Source organism: Apis florea, unplaced genomic scaffold, assembly GCF_048593485.1.
Source record: "Apis florea isolate Af1SG1 unplaced genomic scaffold, ASM4859348v1 contig_3798_pilon, whole genome shotgun sequence".
Taxonomy (NCBI): Eukaryota; Metazoa; Arthropoda; class Insecta; order Hymenoptera; family Apidae; genus Apis; species Apis florea.
In genome coordinates this window covers 598,169-620,313 of record NW_028256860.1, presented here as the reverse complement: position 1 = coordinate 620,313, position 22,145 = coordinate 598,169, and the positions used below count along the sequence as shown (strand labels likewise).

Sequence of the window (22,145 nt, the reverse complement as noted above, 5' to 3'; positions counted from 1 at the left end):
TAATAAAAACCTATTTATGTTTTAAATCTATAACGTAATCTAATATTATCTATATATTATTTAGATTACTGATTTTCTGTTAAAAAATTATTAATTTTTTTGTTTATAACTTTTTTAAATTGTATAAATTAATAAATGTTTTAGCAAACAATAGTTCTGAAAAGAAACAAGTTTTATCTAAAAAAATTTTGTGTATTTCTTACAATTTGCGAATTATGATAATGTAACATCGAAAAATAATCGAATATTCAAGAGTTGATATGATTTCTTTAAAATAATTTTGGGTAGTGAAAAAAATTGCACATACTTATATAAACATTGTATATCTCGAAAATTTCATAATTTTTTGAATTTTCAGATTAAAAATCATTCCTTATTAACTAACATATTTTGAACAAATTTGACTTATCAAACTAAATTAACAAATATGCAATTGCATTCTCAATTACATGACATTCAAAAAATTGAATGGATTTAAAAAACAACAAAAACAAAAGAATATAAATATAAAATATTATTGTTAATAAAAATTATTTTTTATTAAAACTAACATTTAATTTTTATAAAAAAAATTATTATTAATTACTATCTATTTAAATTATTATTTATTTTAATTATTTTACTATAAATTTTTAAAAATGTTCAAATATTTTTATAAAAGGAAAAATAATTATGATTTTGTTTCATTTTTAATATCATTTTTTATATCAAATTTCTTAAATAAATTATTCATATTTATAAAATACAATAAAATATAATAAAATATTCTATCGAAAGAAACAAGTTTGAATTTTTTTCTATAATTAACAAACAGTTGTTAAAGTTAAGCATATATTAGTATCGAAATTTTTGTAAATAACTACGTATTCGTGAATTTTTAAAAGATCTATTTTAAAGTTTAAATAAATACAAAAATTGGTATGTATATGTGTATATATGTATGCGTGCATATGTATATATTTAATATGCACTAAATTTATGAAAAAAAATTGCATAGAAAAATATAAAATGCTAAACAAATATTTCACAATGAATTTATTGTCCTTAATATTTTGCAATGTTTTGAAATACATTTTCACAAAATACAAAGGAAAGATTACAAATGATGTTATACATTTTTAATATTATTCAATAATGTTATGACATTTCATAAATATGAATGATAATATTATTGCAATTCAATATAAGATATATAATATAATATTAAATATGATATTAAATATTATCACATGAATTATAAAATATAAATATCAAGGCAAACGAAATTTAAAAATAATATTTTTATATAAATATTGTAACAATATATATGTTTAAATTATATATATTGTAATTAAAATTTTGAAAATTATTTCTGTTTAGTTGAATAATAATCCCAGTTAAATTTACATGAAACAGATTTTGTTGAATGTTTGTTGTAAGTTTTATAAATAGAATGGCTACAAATTTGAAGTAAGATGTGTTATATTCAGATGCAATTATAGTAATGTTAGCAAATTGACAAAATAAGTTTATTAAAACATATAACTTATAATATAAGTTATATATATTTAATATTTGATTTTTTGTCAAATTAAAAATTAAATTATAAAAACATTTTGATGATAGAAAAATAGTAAAAATTAAACAAATCCTGCAATTTCAATTTAAATTTTAAATGAAAATATTAACTAGCATCTATTTATCTGTTAACTTTTTTGAAACATAAATATTTAGAATAAAAATATTATTAAATATTATAAATATTAATAAAAATCATTATATGAATTCAGTTTTTTTTTATTTTAGTATATAGTAAAATAAATATTAAAGTAATCAATAATATATTTTATAAATAAAATAAATTTTAAATGTTAATTATGTAATTTTATTAACTGAAAAAGAATCTACATGTTTCTGTTCTTTCTACTACCAGACTATACTATGTAAATTCTGTTGTGCTTGTATCTTCAATTTGATAGATTATATTAATGAAATCTGTTCAGTTTTTGTTGTTTATTTTTTTATTCTATTAATATCAATGTTCTGTCTGCAAAATCTAAGCCTAATTGTGAAAACAGATGGCTATTATGGATTTATAAATAAATTTTGTCAATATATGTTATTAATTTGCAATCTGTACATAAATGATTTATTGAGATAATTTTATATTATTATATTTTTTTATAATATTATGTAATATTATAATTTAAAACAGAGATGAATTCGCGAACAATTGTGCTTCATTGTGTCTCTTTTTGCCTATTTGAAAACCTGTTTGAAAAGAAAAATTATAAAGATTAAGCTTTTTTTATATAGAACTTTAAAGAACTCCTTCGGGAGTCACATGAATCTACTATTAGCAAATATTTTTTCAATTGCTTACAATTATATTTCATATATTTTGTTCAATAGTTATTTTGATCATAATAGAAATCATTAACTAAAAGTGGAAGTCATAGCTCCTCGAAAAAAACAGTAGGACTGAAAGTTACCTAATCGAGAGTTATCCAAGTCTGATTTTTGGAGGAAAAGAAATTCAACAGATGTGTAATTAATTAAATCTAATGTCAAATATTTTTATAAACATATAAAAATACTAAGATATTTTCAAGTTTTTTTTCAAATCTTACTATTTTGCATGTTTAATTACATAAATATAATATTGTCATAAATTTTCAAAATAATTCTATAAAAATATATTTTTTTAATTTTCCCAATCTTCACATTTCTGAAATAATATATATGATTTATAAAATTATATATATATATATAGAGCGATTTATAAAATTATTTTTCATGAAATCGAAGTTATAAAAATATAATACAAATTAATACAGTTTTTAATAAATTAGAACTTACTTGCTGTCCTTTTTCACTTAAACATTTTAATAAATTTTGTGAGAATTCACACTTTTCTCGTTTATTTGATTCAAGATAATGAAAACATTCTATAATTGATTCTTCAACAAAATCCTTCAATTCTGGATTTTGAATATTTTGGCTCATTAATAAAATTATTGAATTTCTTTCTGGAAATCCTTTTTGATCAACCTATTATTTAGCATGCAGCTATAATTAATTAAATAAGATAAATTTTTTTATTTTAAGCTCAATAGTACTTACAACATTTAATTCATTAAAAAAACATTGTATGATACACTGTAACAAATTAGATAAAGTATTAAAATAATGTAATTAATCTTATATATAAAAATTATAAAATAATAAAATATTTAATTTGAATAATTTATAAATCAAAATTCTTACATTTTGTTCTTGATTAGTATCATTATTGAAATACATATCCCTCTTATTCATATCTTTATTATTAAAACCACTTTTTCTATTGCGCAAATCTTTAGAATTCCAGAAATCTCGATTATTCATTTCATGAATATGTTTTATATTTTGAAAGTATCTTGTATTTCCTTTAATTAATTGATTAGATGAATAAATATTTGTATCACTATTTTTGTTAGAATTTCTATTTCAACAAACAAATTAAAATGTATGTTAAATGTGAATGCTATAATAGAAGTCAAATATATATAATTAATAAATATGATATATTTATAGTGATATAATATAATATAGTTATATAATATAATATAATATTTTATATCAAGTTCTTAAAATATAATTCAAATATAATAAAAGAAATAAAAAAAAAATTAATTTTATATACATTAATTTTCTAAAGATATAAATGTTTAAAATAAAATGATTTTTTATATTAATATTTTTATATTAATTTGTCTTATAAAACAAATTATATTTTTTTTTATTATATGTAATTTTTAATTTTCATTCAAACAAAGATTAATTTTTGTAAATTTAAATTATTAAATTACCTATATCTTTGATTATTTATAAATTCATTATATGAATGATTATTATTATTTTTATGAAAAAAATTTTTATCATACATATTTTCTTCGAAAACAAAATCACTTTCTGCATCACTGTTTTCTGTAGATATAGAATCATTCAAATTATTTATGATATGACGATTTCTGCAAGTTTTCAACACTTTTTGAAATTGTACTTCCACTTCTTGATTTCCAGAATGACATCTTAAAGACTGAAAAAAATTTGAATTTAAATCAATTTTTTTATATAAATGTTATTACAATTAGTATAATTTTATACAAATAGAAATTTGTATAAAACTTATATAAATTATAATTTTATATAAATATAGAAACAAAAATAATGAACAAATGATATTTTGATAGAAAAGATTTAGAAATTTTAATTACAAATGTATGCATATAATTTTAAGAATTAATCTCGATAAGTATTTCGATCGCATAAATATTTTCTCTATTTAAATTCTTCTTGTCTATGTTTTTTTTTTACAATTTCAGAAAATACCATCATTCACATGACCCCATATATTTTATATTTCATATCACAATGAAGATCATATGTAAAAATGATACAAGATTATTATTTAAGAAATAATCTTAGATATTCTAATATAAATAAATAATAATATAATAATAATAGATATTCTAATATAAATAAATAAATATAATATAAATAAATTTAAATAAAAAATAAATTGTAGAATTGCATATTTTAATATTCATTTTTATAAATTTTTATTAATCTGTATAATATATCGTATAAAATCGTAGCGAAACTAACATTGAATATTATTATCACTAAACTTTTAATTTTAATTAATATCAAATTATTTTATTCTAATTTAAAACAAAAATATATTTATAACATTTCTTGTTTTTCCTTAATGCTTTCTTAGCAAAAAAATCTGCTTTATCGTATGATATAAATAAATATTATTTTCTAAATTCTTTTATTTTATTTCAAATAAATTAAAAAATATTAATAAAAAAGATGTATTTCAACTTTTAACTTTGATCATTATTTACATATATTTAAATATTTATAATCTAATAACTATTTATTTGGGAAAGTAGAAATCATCATAGAATCATTTGGTATCAAAAGCAACTGAAATAATTATTATTCAAAAATAATAGATACGAAAAATTTTTAAAATTGAAATTTTTTTTCAAAACCTGTAAATTCTAGGAAAAAATAATTTGCAGATTTATATTTAGCGCATTAAAATCTATAAGAATCTATATATATATTTATTAAAAATTATTGAATAATATTGATAATATTGAACAATATTATCTAATTGAATATTAATAATATCAATTTATTTCTTTTATTATATTTATTTTAAATCGTTCTTTCTACTTTTTTATATTAATTAAGTTTAAGTATAATATAATCTATATTAATTAAATTTAGATAATATATATATATATTAAAAAAAAATGTTTTTATGTCACAAATTATCATAAGTATGCATGTATATGTAATATAAATACGATTATATATTTTCATTAAAAAAAAAAGTTTTTACGTCACAAATTATCATAAGTGTACATCATAAATGTACATATGTAATATTAATATGATGATTTTTAATGAACTTTGGATGAGAAATGAACCGTAAAAAAGAAAAAAATGGAATTTGAATGATCATATATCTCGTATCATTCTACATATATATATATATATATATATATATATATATATATATAAAATTAAAAATTTCAAACAACATTTTGCAATCTTTACAAAAATTTTTCGTTACAACATTGTTAACGAGTTATTAAGAAAAAATATTGGCTACAGAATCACAGAACAGTAAATTAGTTGAGCAACGATGGTAGTGTTGGTTACATGCATCAGTGTCTTGCAACAAATTGAAACAGTACGTATAAAAAAAGTGAATTGAATATAACAAATATTTTTTTATTGACAAAAAATTATATCGAATTCCATCTTATTTAAAAATAATGATTAAATTAATTAATTTTTGTTCTTTAATGAAAATAAGTAATATCAAATTATATCATATAAAAAGAATATAAAATTTTTCTAACAAATAAATGATAAATAATATATATTTAGAATAAAAAAATAAATAATACATTATAATTTATAAATTAAAAAATAAATTAAAAAATAATTGATCAAATAAATGTCATCAAAAAGCTGATCCATGAATGTCTATGGATTTGGCTATGATATGCCTCACGGAAATTTATCATCGAAGAGAGAATGTGTCCCGTTAGCATTAGTTTTTTGCATTTTGATATGAATTTGAGATTTGTTAAAGACTTCGTCGTGAACTTCGTTTTGACCACTAGACATGATCACATATTGTATCGTAATCATTAATATAGTTCATTGCATATCATCAAAAAGAAAAAAGATTGTCTCATCTTTTCATCTATTCAACTTCGGCCAGAGATTTTAATTCACGAATGCACTCATTACCTATTCAATTTCGTGATTGCAAAGATATAAATAAAAGTGTTTAAGTAAAATATAATAAAGTATAATAATGCGAAAAAAAATTAAATTTAATTCTCTTATTAAATTACAAGTGATTACAATTTATCAGTGTTGATAACTATGCAATGAAGTAAATGATAAATATATTAATTTGAAAATACATTGTCTTTATGTGTTATTTTTTGGTGATGTTATATATATTCAGTTTAGTATTTAGTGCAAATTGTCAAAAATTAATTCAATACTAAAAAAGAATATTAGAATACTGTCAATGTTAAAAAAAAAATCAAAACTTGAGTTGAATTTTTGATGAATAATTAATTTTATTTATTTGATCAATTTATTTTTTAATTTAATATAATTTGTCATCAAATCATTTATTTTTTTTTTAAGTTAAATATATATTATTTATCATTCATTTATTAGAAAAATTTTATACTGTTTTTATGATAATTTAGAATTATTCATTTTGAATGACGAATAAACATATCTTTGTCGATACATACTTCTTGGACTTATTTATTATGCTCAATCGACAGTACATCACGATTCCGTACGCGCTCTGTGATTGATGTATTTTTTTATTAATAACTTATTAATATTGTGACAAAAGTTTCTATAAGGAAAATATTGATTGAAATTATTTTAGGAATTTTCAGTTAATCGTAAGTATTCCTACATTTTAGGATATCTTATATATTTATTATCTATATTTCATATAAATCAGTTGAAGTTATATATCTTTTAAAAAGCATTTAAAGTCTTTAGTGAACATCTTAAATATATTGAATATTATATAATTTATTTAAACTGCAAAGAATTATCAGAGAAAATCATCATTGATTGCAAAAATATAAGTTGAATGATATATAATTATATATATACGATAAAGCATATAACTAGAATAGTCTTTTTTTTCTTATTTCATCAAAGATAAAGAAAAATTGTATGATTTGATAAAATCTATTTGGTACTCACTTTTTTTTAATACAATGATGCATTGAAAATATATAATTATATTTTTTAAATCATATTTTTTCGCATAAATCAATTGCTTTTTAATATTTATTTTATAATATTTTAAAATTTTTAAAAAGAATTAATATAAAATAAGCAAAAAATTAAAAATTTAAAATTTAATTAAAATTTTGTTGAGAAATATATAGTTCACGAAGATTTTCTTTAAAATTTAAAAAAATGAATTAAAATGATTTGTTCTAATGTAATATATAATCAATGGTATGATAAAAAATATTAAAAAACAACATAAAAAATGTAATGCATAACGGTGATAATATTAACGGTGATAACGTTTAAATTCTTTTCTTATTGTAGTAATGAGTACTCATTGTTTTGATATATCGTATATAATAAAAAAAAAATATGAATATCTTATATTTAAAAATATTCCTTATCAATTTACTCAATTTTTCCATTTAAGATTTTTTTCTATCTTCAACGAAATAGAAGTTACAGCTCGTTCTATTTGCATAGTTCATCCTGTATATAAATATCAATATGTTATATTTAACAATTATATTAAACATTAGATTATAAATTTTAATTCATTGAGTGATAACCAAAAGTTCTTTATGAATAATTCGAAAATTAAAACAAATCGACTATGTCTAAAAAAAACTTATAATATTAAAATAATATTTTAGGTTTATTAAGATTGATAGAAAGAAAACTAATCGATAAATTGATCTAAATTGATATAAATATAATGATCATAAATTTTATATATATATATAAAACTACCTCTGAAATTGAATTATTGAAATTATGAATGTATATTAATTAAAATATTTATATAAAAAAGAATATATTGAATGAACTTTTACTCATTCTATACTAAATATATTATAATTATTTTTTTTTAATATTTAATGAAAAATATAAATGAACGTTTCAAAAATAATAAATACATAAATACATATACATAAAATATTTATATATATTTTAAGATTAATTTTGAGTAAAATTACTTTACTTTTTAATTTTATACATATAACATTTATTATTTATTTAATAGTTTATATTTAATAGTTAATATATATATATATATATATTACATAAAATAAATTTTTAATTTATGAAAATAACTTACTATCCCTTCATGAAGAAAAAGTAAAACAATACAATAAAAAATAAAGAAAACAAAATTTTTCATAATTTGTTTATATATACAATCAATGTTATATTGAATTAACTAACAATTATTGAAACCATATACGCTTGAAATCAAATATATATGCATAATTAACAGGAAAACGTGATGACAATAATTGCATGTTATATTATTCTACTATTAAAAAGAATTTGAATTTAATATGCGTTTCGGTGACATGACATATCCTGAATTATTTCCTTCCACTCAAATATAAATTATGTAATTTAATTGAAGAGAATATCATAATTTTCATTGTCTTTTTAAAATTATTTTTGTAGTTAGAAAAATATATTTTAGAATAATGATAACTAATGATAGATTACATTTATGATAAAAATATTTATTTATTTATTACATATTTAAAAAATTAAATAGTATAAAAAAATTTGAGAGTATAAAAATTAAAAAACTCTAAAGATAATAAAAGAAATAATATTTAAAATTTAATTTATTTAAATTTATTAGAAAGTAAATACATATAGAGTTTAAAAATATTCATATAATAACTAATTTCATTAGAAACGTTATAAAAATTTGAGTAAAATAAAATTTCAACAAATAAATAAAACATATATATTTTTATTTATTTAGAAAACTATAGAATAATCTAAATACTCCAAGAAAAAAATTTAATAATATTAATAATAATTCAATAGTATTAATAATAATTTTTTATAAATATATTTAAAAGACAAAGTAATGGTTATATATACGAAAAAAAATTGTTTATAATATAAAGTTGAATATGGAGATGAAATAATAATAATTGAATAATAATAATTGAAGTTCATATCTATAATGTATATTATATATGTATAATATATTTATCATTAAAAAATTATAATAAGCATAAAATTGATGTTTTATTCTTGTTTATCATTGTAATTATAATATTTATATTTATATTTTTCATTCAAATAATAAAAATTGGATAAATCGATTCAGATAAATGAATTAAAATTAAATAACAAAAATTTATTTAATCGAATACTAAGATTAATTTCAATAAATAAAATATATAAATAGAAAAGAAAGTTCATACAATTTACTGCTATTTAAAAGACTCAATAACACAAAAATGAAATCTTAAAAGAAAGTTGGAGGGGAGAATAATAGAAGAGAAAGGAAATATGAAAGTGATTGAGAAAACAAGAAAGATTACTGACAATTTTAACAGAGAATTGTTGTTCTTCCATCATCAGAAACACAAAATGCGCTTTAAGTTACTTGTGAGTAAAAATTTATTTCCATTAAAGAAGAAATTATAAATAATCTTTGAATAATTTAATTTTAATGAATAGATAATATATGATATATGAATAATGGATAAAGAATTATTTAGTATTTTCAATTTTTTTATATAAATAAATTGTAAGAATATAATATAAATCTAAAAATAAAAAAAAATAAAAAAAATGTTATATAAAACTAATAAATAAATAATTTATTAAGAAGTTTTATCTCTTAAAGTTTTATATTTTTTTAAATGATAAAAAACATGCAAAAAAAACTGTGTTAAAAAATACAAATATATCGTGTACTAAAAATTTGAAATATTCATGTAAAATATATACAAAATATAATTTTTATAATTTTTTGCAAACTAATTAGTATTTGTTGTAATTATATTAAATTAAATAATATATATATATATAAAAGAATAATATACATAAAAGAAAAAATAAAAAAATTTATAAAATATAATAATTTATTTTAAAATAATTTATTGTGATGACTTTTTTTTTTAAATCTTGAAAATCTTTATATATTATTTTACATTTAAATTATATTTTATATCTTGAGAATCTTAATATATTATTTTATATTTAAGTTATACTTTATTAATATATTAACTAAACTTATTAAATTACTATTATCAGTTAATCAATCATCATCAATAAATTATTTTAAAAGTAAAAAAAATATATAAATAAAAATAATATAATTATTAATCTTTATATTATTAATCTTTCATATTCTATGATACAAAATTTATTATTAAATGAATATTTTTTCTTATATTCAATATTTATTTATAATTTTATAAAACACTATTTTACAATATTTTTTTCTTGTTTTCATTTATAATTTTTATAATTTAGAAAAAATTGGAAATACTTTATATAATAAATAAATAAATCAAATTATTAATTATTTATTTAAATTTATTTAAATTTTCTTTTTAGACTGTAAATTTTTTAAATTTTGAAATAAAATTTTATGAAAATTTTATTAAAATTTTCTTTAAAAATTTATATTATTATTTTTATTAATAATTAATTATAATATTTATTTATAATAACTAGCAGAATAAATTTTGTTCAACTTTTATATATTTATTGAAATTTATAATAATAATCAATTTATTGAAATTTAATATAATATAATAATAATCAAATTAAAATTCAATAAAAAAGAATAATAAATCACAAAAACATTTGAAATTTAATTTAAAACAAATAAAAATTAATTCACAATTCAAATTTTTTTTTTTTTAGTTAAAAATCAAATCAATAAAGCATGAACAATAAATAAAGCATATGTAATAAATTAAAAATTAGTAATAAATATTATATTATTTAAGAAAAATAATTATGTAATATTTTTATAAAAATATATTTTTTATAAATATATTTTTTATAAATATATTTAGCTGTTAATGAGTACAATTGTGACCAATGTTTCATGGGCCAATGATCAGCAATTTTACAAAAAAAATCAACAACTATTATTAAATGGCAATATAAAACCAATAGTAAAGAAAAATAATGAACAATTACTGCAGAGAAGTAAAAATATTACAACTACAATAAATAAATATATAAAAATAAAAAAAGAAGAAAATATTGATCCTTGGAAGTTTTTAGAACATAAAGATCGAATACAATTTCAAATAGAAGGCTATGATGGACCACAAACATATATTTTTGGATTTGATACTGGATATGGGTTTGTAATTCGAATTTTTAAATTGAATTTTATTCACAATGCAATTAAATTAATAAAATTTATTTATTTTAATTATATTACTGACATAATATAAATGATTATAATCATAATTAGATAATTATCATTTGAAAAATTTCTAATTATTATTTATAAAAATTAATTTTTTTATTACAAACAATTTTATATATACGTATATGTGAGTCCGAATATATACATGTGTAAATATATATAAAATTATAAAAATTTTGCTTAGATGTATTTAATTAAAAATATATCATATACATATTACATATTTCTTTCAGAAATAATAGACAATATAGATTAGAAGAAAAATATCGGAATGGTACGATAAAAGGACAATATGGTTATTATGATGCAAAAGGAAAATTAAAGAAAATTCGATATTTAGCTACACCTTTTAAAGGATATACTGAAATACATCATGAAAATAATATACAAAAGAAAAAAAATTAAGAAATCATTCATTCTTTTCAATTATATTATATTTCAAGATTTTAAAATTTATACAAATAATTAATATAAATAAAACAATTCGCTTCTAATAAAAATTAATAAAATCAATAAATAATAAGATTAAAAAAAATTGAAGAATTTTTTCTCTATAGTTTTATATATATAATAGAAATTAAAAATTAAATTTTGAGAATAAACCATTAATTTAACAATAACAACAATTATAAGGAAAAACAAAAATTAAAGTTAAAAATAAATTTAAATATGTTAATATAATGTCAAAAAGACTATTAAAAAAACATACATATCCACATGTGTGTATATGTATATATATATATATATATTTTTATACATGACAGTCAAATCTCGAAATCTGTTATATCCGATCTAATTAAACGAAATTAGTTCCATTGAAAAAATTTTTGTAACATGTACTAGTTTTAGATAATAGTATTTCTATTTAATAATAAAGTGAAGCTAAATAATATGTCAAGAGAATAATTCCTTGTAAAAAAGACATAATATTTTTTCACCTGAAATTTAGTCATCCATTACGTATATGAAATTACGATTAAGATACGACTTTCCGTGCGAAAGACAATGCCTATCTTATTTATATAATACTTACATGATAATCCAGAGATTCTAGGTGCAATTGAAATTGAAATTACTATAATATTTTATTAGAAATATTTTATTATTAACAATATTGTCGAAAACGATATATTTATTTTTGTACACAATTTTATTCTATATTTTTTGCTATTTTTTCACAAAAAATCATCTGTCAGCTTGATATTTGGTTGTATCTATATAAGATGATATATGAATTTAATTTTACGATTAAAACTCAATATTTATTTATAATTTTATAAAACTCATTTTATATAAAACTATTTCTCTTTTTTCAAAAATATTAAATGTTAATAATATTAGTAATATTATATATTTATAAACACTTATATAAATGTAATATAATATAATAAATATATTAACTTCAATATTTTTTAAAATAATTGATTTTAATCTATATATTCTATAATTTTTCTATAATTTTTCCTAATATTACTTAATTAAAAACGATATGAAAAAAAAAATTTATTGAAACTGATATTAATAGATTTGTAGTTGGTAATTTCTTTCATTTTTATAATGATAAAAGCTAATTATAAAAAAAATTCAAAAGTTGATTGCCATAGATTTTTATTATTAAAATAAGAAAAAAATTTTTTATTCTTCTGATTTAAAATTTTATAAAAAATTTTATAATTTTATAATGTAATATTTCAATATTATAATTAATATTTTAATAATTATTATTAATAAATTTTAAATCAATAAATTTGAAATTAAAACAATTTTTTTCTATTATAAATAGAAAAAAAATATCAATTTTATACAATATTATTATGGGAAAAAAGAAAAGAATGAAATAAATTTATATCAATGGTATCAAAAACAATATTTGAAACATATGAAATAAATTCATCAGTTGGTATAACATATAAATAATAAGTATATATAATATACTTATATATATATATAAGTATATAATAAGTATATATAAATAATAATAAGTCTTATATTTAATAATATTAAATATAAGACCAAAATGTAACAGAATTCGAATTTTAACGTGTGTATATTTATATATATATATATATAAAACATTTGTAACATATGAATCAGTTTTCAAAAAAATTTGAATAAAAGAATTAAGATTAAATATATTTTTAACTCCTCGTTAGCAAACATTAAATCTTGCGAAACTGAAGTAATGACTATTTATTATTATTTATCATTTTATAAAAAGATAAGAGAAGAAATTATGAAGAATTCTTTTATTAGAATGAAACATAATTTGCAATCATATCTCAGCAAAGATAATATCATTTTTTGATGTCTATGTCGCAGTTATTTTTAGAGCAAGCAAATCAATGTATAAATAATATTTTATATAAAAATTTATTTTCAAAAAACAAAAAAATTTTGTTATGAATCAAAAGTGTCTATATATCTTCTGAGAATTAACAAATTATTGATTATTGATTATTTTTAATGAATATTTATGCAGTGGAATTATATATAAAAAATACGTTATTTAAAATAAAGTTTTACAATTATATTTTTAGAAATTTAATTTCTTTTGAAATTAAATTATATATTGACTTATGCTAATAAAAAATTTCAATTTTTTTAAAACAATTATTTTTATATTTTATTTATCTTCAATTAATTTTTTTTATTAATTGAAATTTTTTTATATTTTCTTTTATATTTTATATCTATTTTATATTATCTGTTAAATTTTTACATAAAATAATTAATAAATTTTATTTACTATAATTCTTAGAAATTAAATTTTTATAACATTAAAAAAAGAAAGTAAAAGAATAAAAAAAAATTTGATACTTAAAAAATAATATTTTATAATTATTGTAATTAAAATTTTTTTTCAAAATATTTAAATATTTTTGAATTAACGTATGCCTCATATTAAATTTTCCATTTAAATCATTAAATTTTTGAAAAAATTTATTGTAAAATCATATATACTCTTTTTTCTTTTTTATATTTTAAATACTATCTTTTTTTCGATAATTATGATTTTTGCTAAATTATAAATATTATTCTTACTATAAATCTTATATTTGTAAAGAAAACTATTAATCTTGATAATGTAAGATATAATATAATCTAATTGTTTGAACAAAAAATCAAAAATCGATCCGGCATGGAAAGTATTAAATATATAATAGCAAATAAAAATTTAAAACAACTATCTTTTTTGAAAGAAGAGGAAAGAGAAAGAGACGCATGCGCGTGCGCGTATACAACCATCCATTCCCACATACACAACCATCCACCACACTAGACAAAGATTATATATCATATTACATATATTAAGTAACAATTCATATAGAAAAACTGAATATATATATATATATATATATATATATAATTAATCAATTACAAATTGTTTGATATTTAATCAGTAAAGCTTTTATCTAATTTTATATATTACATACGAATATTACATATATATATATATTCCTAAAATACTAATTAAAATTAATCCAATAAGTTAACTAATTAATATAATTAAAAATTATAATATAACTTAAAAAGCTTGTATGTTTATAATATATATATATATATATATATATATATATATATACACAGTTTTTTTTTTATATATCTTGTAAGTATTACAAACATTTTTTTATATTGTGATTTGTAATGTAATATAAGTAGAATATATCACACAATAAAAATAAACTGCAAATTCTTATTTTATTTAATATATATGTTTCAATAATGTTCTCTCTCTCTCTCTCTCTCTCTCTCTCTCTCTCTCTCTCTCTCTCTCTCTCTCTCTCTCTCTCTCTCGCTCTCTCTCTCTCGCTCTCGCTCTCGCTCTCACTCTCACATGTTATCTATCTTTTTGCTTAGAAAAAAAAGTAATATAATTTTTTGCTGTTTTCTTACTTTAATTTTTTATCATCAGTTCCATATGATGAACTACTACTTATTTTGGATATTCCTATCGTTTTTTGCATAAGTATATAAACTGAAAAAATTTGAAATTAAATATTAATGTTAATAATGAAAATAATTGCATAAAACTATATCATATTACATATATATCAAATATGTATCATATTAAAATACTTACATAAAAGAATAGTACCAATTCCAATCGAAAAATAAATAGTCGAGCCAGATAAAAAAAGATTAATCAAATAATAAAGCATTGGTACTACTACTATCACTGTCCAGCAAATTGTATTAATGAGTGAATAATATCTTCTCTTTAATGTAATTTTATCTACTTTGGCTACTCCACTAGTTGCAAAAAAATCACCTGTTTTTTCGAAACTTTCTGCCATACGATCCTAAAAAAAATAAGATAAATTTTATAACTAATTTTATTAATTTTAAATAAAATCATACTTTTTTCTCATAAAGTTTATGTAACCATTCTGCAGCAGCTTCCTGATCTTCTGGTATTTCTTTCATAGGAATCCTCTGCATATATATATGTCCTAAAATCCGTTTTCCTAATAGCAAATTTGTTATTGTTGGTTTCACAGAATCATTTGACTTAAATTGCACTTGCATATTATAAATTGCAGGTATTTTATCCCGCATATATGGTATGCTTGCTGTAAAACCTTTTGTTCGTGGTGTTAAATGGTATTTTAATATCGGAAGACCTTCTTTTTGGGCAAACTTTTGACTAGCTTCTAATTTTTGTGGTGTGATTCGTGTTCCCTCAGGACATAAAAGTAACTATGGAAATTATTTTAAATAAAAATTTTAAATTAATTTATATAAAACTAAATACTCAAAAAGTAAGTTATGAATTAAAAATATACTATACTAAAAATTATAATAAAAAAATAATTAAATTAAAAATTAGATGTTAAACAAAAAATTTTAATTACCGATATACTATCTGGATAATTTCCAAATTCACGAATTTGAGAACGAATTATTTCTTTATCTTTCTCCCAATTTCTTTCCAAGAAAATATACTCAGAAAATTTCCATCCCCAACCTAATGTTGGAATATATTGTAATGATTTTTTTACATATGCTTTGCAATTCTGAAATATATAAAATTTTATAATGTAATACAATAAAATGTAATTGTAACTTATTTTTTTATTTATCTTTTTTATATAGAATTATTTATGATTCATATATATGTAACTAACACCAAGTATTCCTTTACGTTCACATAGAACCCAACCAATAAGCCAATCTACTTCGTAACTGTGATTCATTAATATATATCCATGTTCTTCTCCAAAATGTTTTTCAAGATCATTTTTATCCATATACAATATAAAATCTGATCCAGACCACCATTCTATCAAAAAAACCAACTCTGAAAATTTAATACCAATTTAATAGTAAATTTAATATAATATTAGAAAAATTCTTTTTCTTAATTTTTTTAATAATTATGATATCAAAAATTTATAAAAAATTTCTAAAGAATTATATATTAAAATATAATTAAATTAAAATAAAAATCAAAAAAATTTAAAATAAGAATAGAATCTTAAAATAACAACTTACGAGTATAAAAAGAATAGCAAAGATAATAATTAATCTTGCGATAACAATATCTGGAAAAAGGTCTGAGACCAAAGTACAAAAAACATTGGAAGAAATTAGTTATCAAACCCGTAGTAAAAAATGTTATAGCAAATATCAGATGAATCACAGTGGACTGCTTCAACACTGATAATAATCCCATCTTCCACAATTTTTTGGATGTGAATTTAATTTTAAGGATAAAGCATACATACATACATACATATATATATATATATATATATATTTCTCATAAATATCAAATTCTAAAATCTGTAATAAAAGAATTAATAATATATGTACAACTTGTACAATATAAACTTAAATATTAATAATAATTCAATTGTTAATAAATTATTATTTCAGTTTTCTTAATTCTTAATCATTCTTTAATTCTTATTATACATATATATTTAAATTGAAAAAAAAATGCAGAAATTTAAAGTTTTATTTCATCAAATATAATATTTTCATAACTTATATGCAATAATCTTTAAAAAAAACTATTTTAAATCTTATGAACATTAAAAAATTTAATTATACATTATTTAATAGAATATACTATTTAATAAAATCATAATTTATTTAAAATATTAATTATTTTTAAATTAAATAGTAATTAAAATTTCTATTTAATTAATTGTTTAAAATATTAAAATTTTTACAAAATAAAATTATTTTAAGAAATTAGGAAATTATTTTAATTTGGATACTGTACAATTACATAATTTATAATTATAAATATTATTGAAGATAAAAAAGATATTTACTCAATAAAAAATACAATGAAAATCTTCTAAAATCTTATAATATATAGTTTAATAAAATAAAATTATAATTTAAATTTTAATTAATTTAAAAAAAAATTTAAATAATTTAACAGATTTTTATAATTCAACTCACCCAACTTAAATCATTTTTAAAATCTTATTCGTAGAAATCCAGATATAGATAATATTATTTGTATAGTCACGAAGTGAAAATGTAGCGAAAAATAATTGATTGGAAGAACATCAAGTTTTAAAATGAATTTATTAATAACATTATTAATATTTATGCGAAATTATTGATATAGAGAATTACAATATTATCTTATTAATAAACATATTTCTTTTCTCTACGAGGAATCCTCGTTAACAAAAGTAAAGTTATCCCCACCATTTCCTGGAACTGGTTCAACGAAGGAATACTGACGTTATTTTTTACTTATCATCGATAATGGCTATAATAATAAGACAGTAATGTATGAAAAATTAGAAAAATAAAACTTTTATATTCTTTATTTTATAATTATTATCATAGATTATCGTATTTAAATTTATAAAATTCTTTTAATAAAAATAATATCAAATTTCAAATTTGAATCATTTGAATAAATTTGAATTATATCCATTGTATAATGATAAAAAAAATAATATACTTGTCTCTCTATTTCATTTAGACTTAATGTTCCTTATCTCGCAATAGCTAAAAAGTGAATGAAGCTATATCTATAATATAATAATCTATAAAAACGATATAAATATATAATACATATTATATATTATATATATAAAATGCATATGTACTTTTTTAAATAAAAATTTATTAAACTTTAAACACTCTTTAAAAATATAAATATCCAGTTTATTTAGGATATAAATCATAGTGAAAATAAATTTGGCAACAATGTCCAGATACTTCTATGTAATGAAATTTTATTTTTCATAAATAAATATTTATTTTTCATAAATAAATTATTATTTTTGATTTTAGGTAAATAATAGTTAATCTAATATTAAGTTAACTTTATTTAATATTAAGTTTATTTAATATTTTTTATTTTAAATATTATCACCATTATATTATATACCAAGTATATAATATATAAAATAACAACTATAGAAAATATTAAATTTCGAAAAATTTTAAACACTATCGTTTCATAAATTATTAAAATTTATACAAAACTATAGAAAAAAAGAAAAGAATAATATAAATATAAAAAAATTATTTACACTAAATGCAAATAAAATACATACAAGTAAATTATCTGCTATTGTAAATATACAAATTTAAATCGAAATTATTGAGATAATATATATACATATATATATATTAAGTGTTTAAAATCATTTATGTGTATATATATATATATATACTTTTTATTAGAAAATATTGAACTATATTGAACTATAGTAAATTGTGCAAAATTTAAATTAGTCTTTTAAATATTTTAATTCAAAAATATTTTTAAAAATAAATATGCATATTATTTATTTTTTCAATTTTAATGATATTATTAATATATATGTACAAGATAATAATTAAATTGTAATTAACATTAAAATTTAACACTATTACTGATTGATTTAATTTTTTTTTTTCTATTTTGTGTATTTTTTTTATTTGAAATCTATTTTTTTATATTGAAACGAAAATATATATATTTGCAAATCTTATATTTTATATTCTTTGTTGTGAATATTATAAATATACATAAATTATTATATAAATATATTGAATTGTTATAACAACAATTTTAGAATTATAAAAAATATGAAATTTGAAACTTGAAACAACATTTATATAAAAACTGAAAAATATATGACAGAACTTGATATATTTCTATCACCAAAGTTTAACATGTTTTTAATGTAAAATTAATATAAAGTATAATATAAACTTTGATATATTTTTTATATATATCTTTTCAATTCATTAACATAACTTATAATCAAATCTTGTATTTTATATATAATATTTTATAGCATTTGAAGAAAAATATATAGGAATTCATCAAAAAAAGCAAAAAAAAAGAAAAAAGTTTGAAAAAAAAAATAACGTATTAGATTAGAAAAGACATTGATTAAAGACAATTTATACCAAAGATTTCAAAAATCTAGCGAAGAAAAATAATGGAAATAAGAAAAATTATGGAACATTATTTCCTCAAGAGGAAAAAAATGCTATTTTTTTATAATTGTAAAAAATAAATTCACAATTCATATTAAATGTTAAAGGATATTATTTTATAAAGAAAATACATCAGAAAACAATGAAAAGAATAACATAAAAACCAATATATATTAAAGTAGTTATTATATTTCAAAATGTTTGTTTATAGTATTAGCATATATATTATTTATATATTATATATTGTTTATGGTTTATAAGTATATATATTTATATGAACATTTTGTTACAGACAATAATATATAAAATAAACATAAAATGTGAAAATTGCAAGTGCTCAGATAATATTATATTTATTTATAAATGTGTTACATACAGTATGTTCATTTTAATATTTATTCATGATTATTTCTGAATATTAAAAATAAAAAAAAAAGTGAAAAAGTGTTTCAAATGAAAATTATATGATATCTCAGATATAATGATAACACATGATAATTGTTTGAAATAATGGAAAAAACTCTATAGAAGTTATAATAAATTTTTTACATAAAATCCATATTATTGTATATTTTTATAACTAATATTAAAATATTTAAAATGCTATTTGTATATTTTTCATAAATCAATATTGAATTGTTAATTTTTAAATTTTCCATTGGCATTAACATTACATTGTGGAGATTGCTTGATTGAATTTTATATATTATGATGATTCTAAAAAAAATTGATTGAATATTTATATCAATATCGAATTATAAGAAATACAATACAATAAACAAGAAATATGTAATTCCAACAAGATAGTACAGACTTACATTTCATATAATAAAGAATGATTAAATGAAAATTTTTAAAATAAATGAAACGTGGCAGATCAAAATTTTATTTTTAAAATTTTAAATACGCTTATTATAACATTTTAAAAATTATAATATTTGATTAATATATATATATATAATTATAATTTTAAAAAAATTGAAATATTGATAATATTCAATCTATATTTATATCCTTTATTTAAATTTAAATAAAATAATAATAACAATATATGGTTATCTAAAGAAAAATTATTTATTTTATAATATTTATTATTTATAATATAATTATTGATTAAAATAAAATAGTTTAGATAAGTTTATTTTTTAAAAATTTAAATTTTTTTAAATTTATTTTTTTTAAATTTAAAGATGAAATAAAATATGAAATGTATTTCTATATAATTATATATTTTTAATGAATAAAAATTTAAAGTACAAAGTTTTTCAACAGAATTTAAACTACATTTTTATCATTTTTTTATAATTTTCTAAACATTTATATCATTATTAGTATAATTATTTAAAAATTATTTCTAGAAAAATATATAACCTCATTTTTGTATCACATATTTGATGCAATATTTATTTTGAATTATCTTTTGTTAAATTTATAAGTGATATTACATTTTTCTTTGTTACTTAAATTTAAAGCATTGTTCTTATACAGAGTGTTATATTATTCCAAAAATGTTATAACATCTGTAAATTGAAGATTCCTCACATAACAACATTTTATCTTTGCAAAAACTTTCGTTACGCTTTATTAACCAATTATTAACAAAAACACTGGCCAATCACGAAGCGTATAGCCCAATCGACCATGAAACAGTGATGTTGACATGCCACTAAGTATAAATAAATCTAAGCAATATATGTCGTAGAAAGTATATTGAATATGAGATATAGGAATATAAATATTATATGAAGAAAAAAAAAATAATATTCAATTCATTTTCTTTGAGATATGTAGCTTGACTTATATATATATATATACATATATAAGTTTATACAACATTGAATATATTTAATATGTATAAGAAATTTTAAAAAGAATGCGAATTTGATCAATTATTTTTAATAGACTGAATATAATCAAAATAAAAATAAGAAACATATATTGACTAAAATTTTAAATTTACAAATATCATATCGTATCGATGAATGAAAAGCAGGCTTACCATATTTTTTATAATATCACATTTCTCCATTATTTTTACTTCAATTTGATTCGTATAATCTCATACATGACCCATATTTATAAATATTTATCGTTTAAAGATGACATAAATAGATACGATTTCCTATTTTTTGTAAAGATTTAATGCCTATTCAATTTAATGCCATCTTGTAACTGAATTATTTACTATCAAACATATTATCTCATTAATATTTTTGAACAGAATAAA

At 17.2% G+C, this 22,145-nt stretch overlaps 3 protein-coding genes across 9 annotated transcripts; 1 reads left to right on the top strand and 2 right to left on the bottom strand.

Moving 5' to 3' along the window:
* Positions 1 to 2,101: 2,101 nt before the first annotated feature.
* Positions 2,102 to 8,571, bottom strand: Obp59a (Odorant-binding protein 59a). 2 transcript variants are annotated; one of them, XM_086915971.1, is made up of 7 exons: positions 8,432 to 8,571; positions 3,831 to 4,060; positions 3,247 to 3,463; positions 3,103 to 3,138; positions 2,839 to 3,030; positions 2,472 to 2,707; positions 2,102 to 2,250 (listed from the first exon to the last, which is right to left on the bottom strand). In XM_086915971.1, the coding sequence occupies exons 1-6, from the start codon at positions 8,492 to 8,494 to the stop codon at positions 2,684 to 2,686; spliced, it is 762 nt and encodes a 253-aa protein (XP_086772097.1). In that variant the 5' UTR covers positions 8,495 to 8,571; the 3' UTR covers positions 2,102 to 2,250; positions 2,472 to 2,683. The 2 variants fall into 2 exon arrangements, with proteins under 2 accessions (XP_086772097.1, XP_031771549.2); XM_031915689.2 differs by lacking the exon at positions 2,472 to 2,707.
* LOC105735095 (uncharacterized) lies at positions 6,717 to 12,404 on the top strand. Of its 5 annotated transcripts, none has more exons than XM_086915975.1 (4): positions 9,503 to 9,723; positions 11,196 to 11,283; positions 11,362 to 11,443; positions 11,746 to 12,404. In XM_086915975.1, the coding sequence occupies exons 1-4, from the start codon at positions 9,625 to 9,627 to the stop codon at positions 11,915 to 11,917; spliced, it is 441 nt and encodes a 146-aa protein (XP_086772101.1). In that variant the 5' UTR covers positions 9,503 to 9,624; the 3' UTR covers positions 11,918 to 12,404. The 5 variants fall into 5 exon arrangements, with proteins under 5 accessions (XP_086772100.1, XP_086772101.1, XP_012340404.1 ...); XM_012484950.3 differs by having other exon boundaries at positions 11,148 to 11,283; XM_086915974.1 differs by lacking the exon at positions 9,503 to 9,723 and adding an exon at positions 6,717 to 6,986 and having other exon boundaries at positions 11,148 to 11,443.
* Positions 12,405 to 15,192: 2,788 nt separating this feature from the next.
* On the bottom strand, positions 15,193 to 22,013 carry LOC100866130 (1-acyl-sn-glycerol-3-phosphate acyltransferase gamma). 2 transcript variants are annotated; one of them, XM_086915968.1, is made up of 7 exons: positions 21,918 to 22,013; positions 17,006 to 17,296; positions 16,639 to 16,811; positions 16,366 to 16,527; positions 15,872 to 16,210; positions 15,594 to 15,813; positions 15,193 to 15,488 (listed from the first exon to the last, which is right to left on the bottom strand). In XM_086915968.1, exons 2-7 carry the CDS (start codon positions 17,238 to 17,240, stop codon positions 15,403 to 15,405), a joined length of 1,215 nt encoding a protein of 404 aa, XP_086772094.1. In that variant the 5' UTR covers positions 17,241 to 17,296; positions 21,918 to 22,013; the 3' UTR covers positions 15,193 to 15,402. The 2 variants fall into 2 exon arrangements, with proteins under 2 accessions (XP_086772094.1, XP_086772093.1); XM_086915967.1 differs by lacking the exon at positions 21,918 to 22,013 and adding an exon at positions 17,927 to 18,245.
* Positions 22,014 to 22,145: the final 132 nt, after the last annotated feature.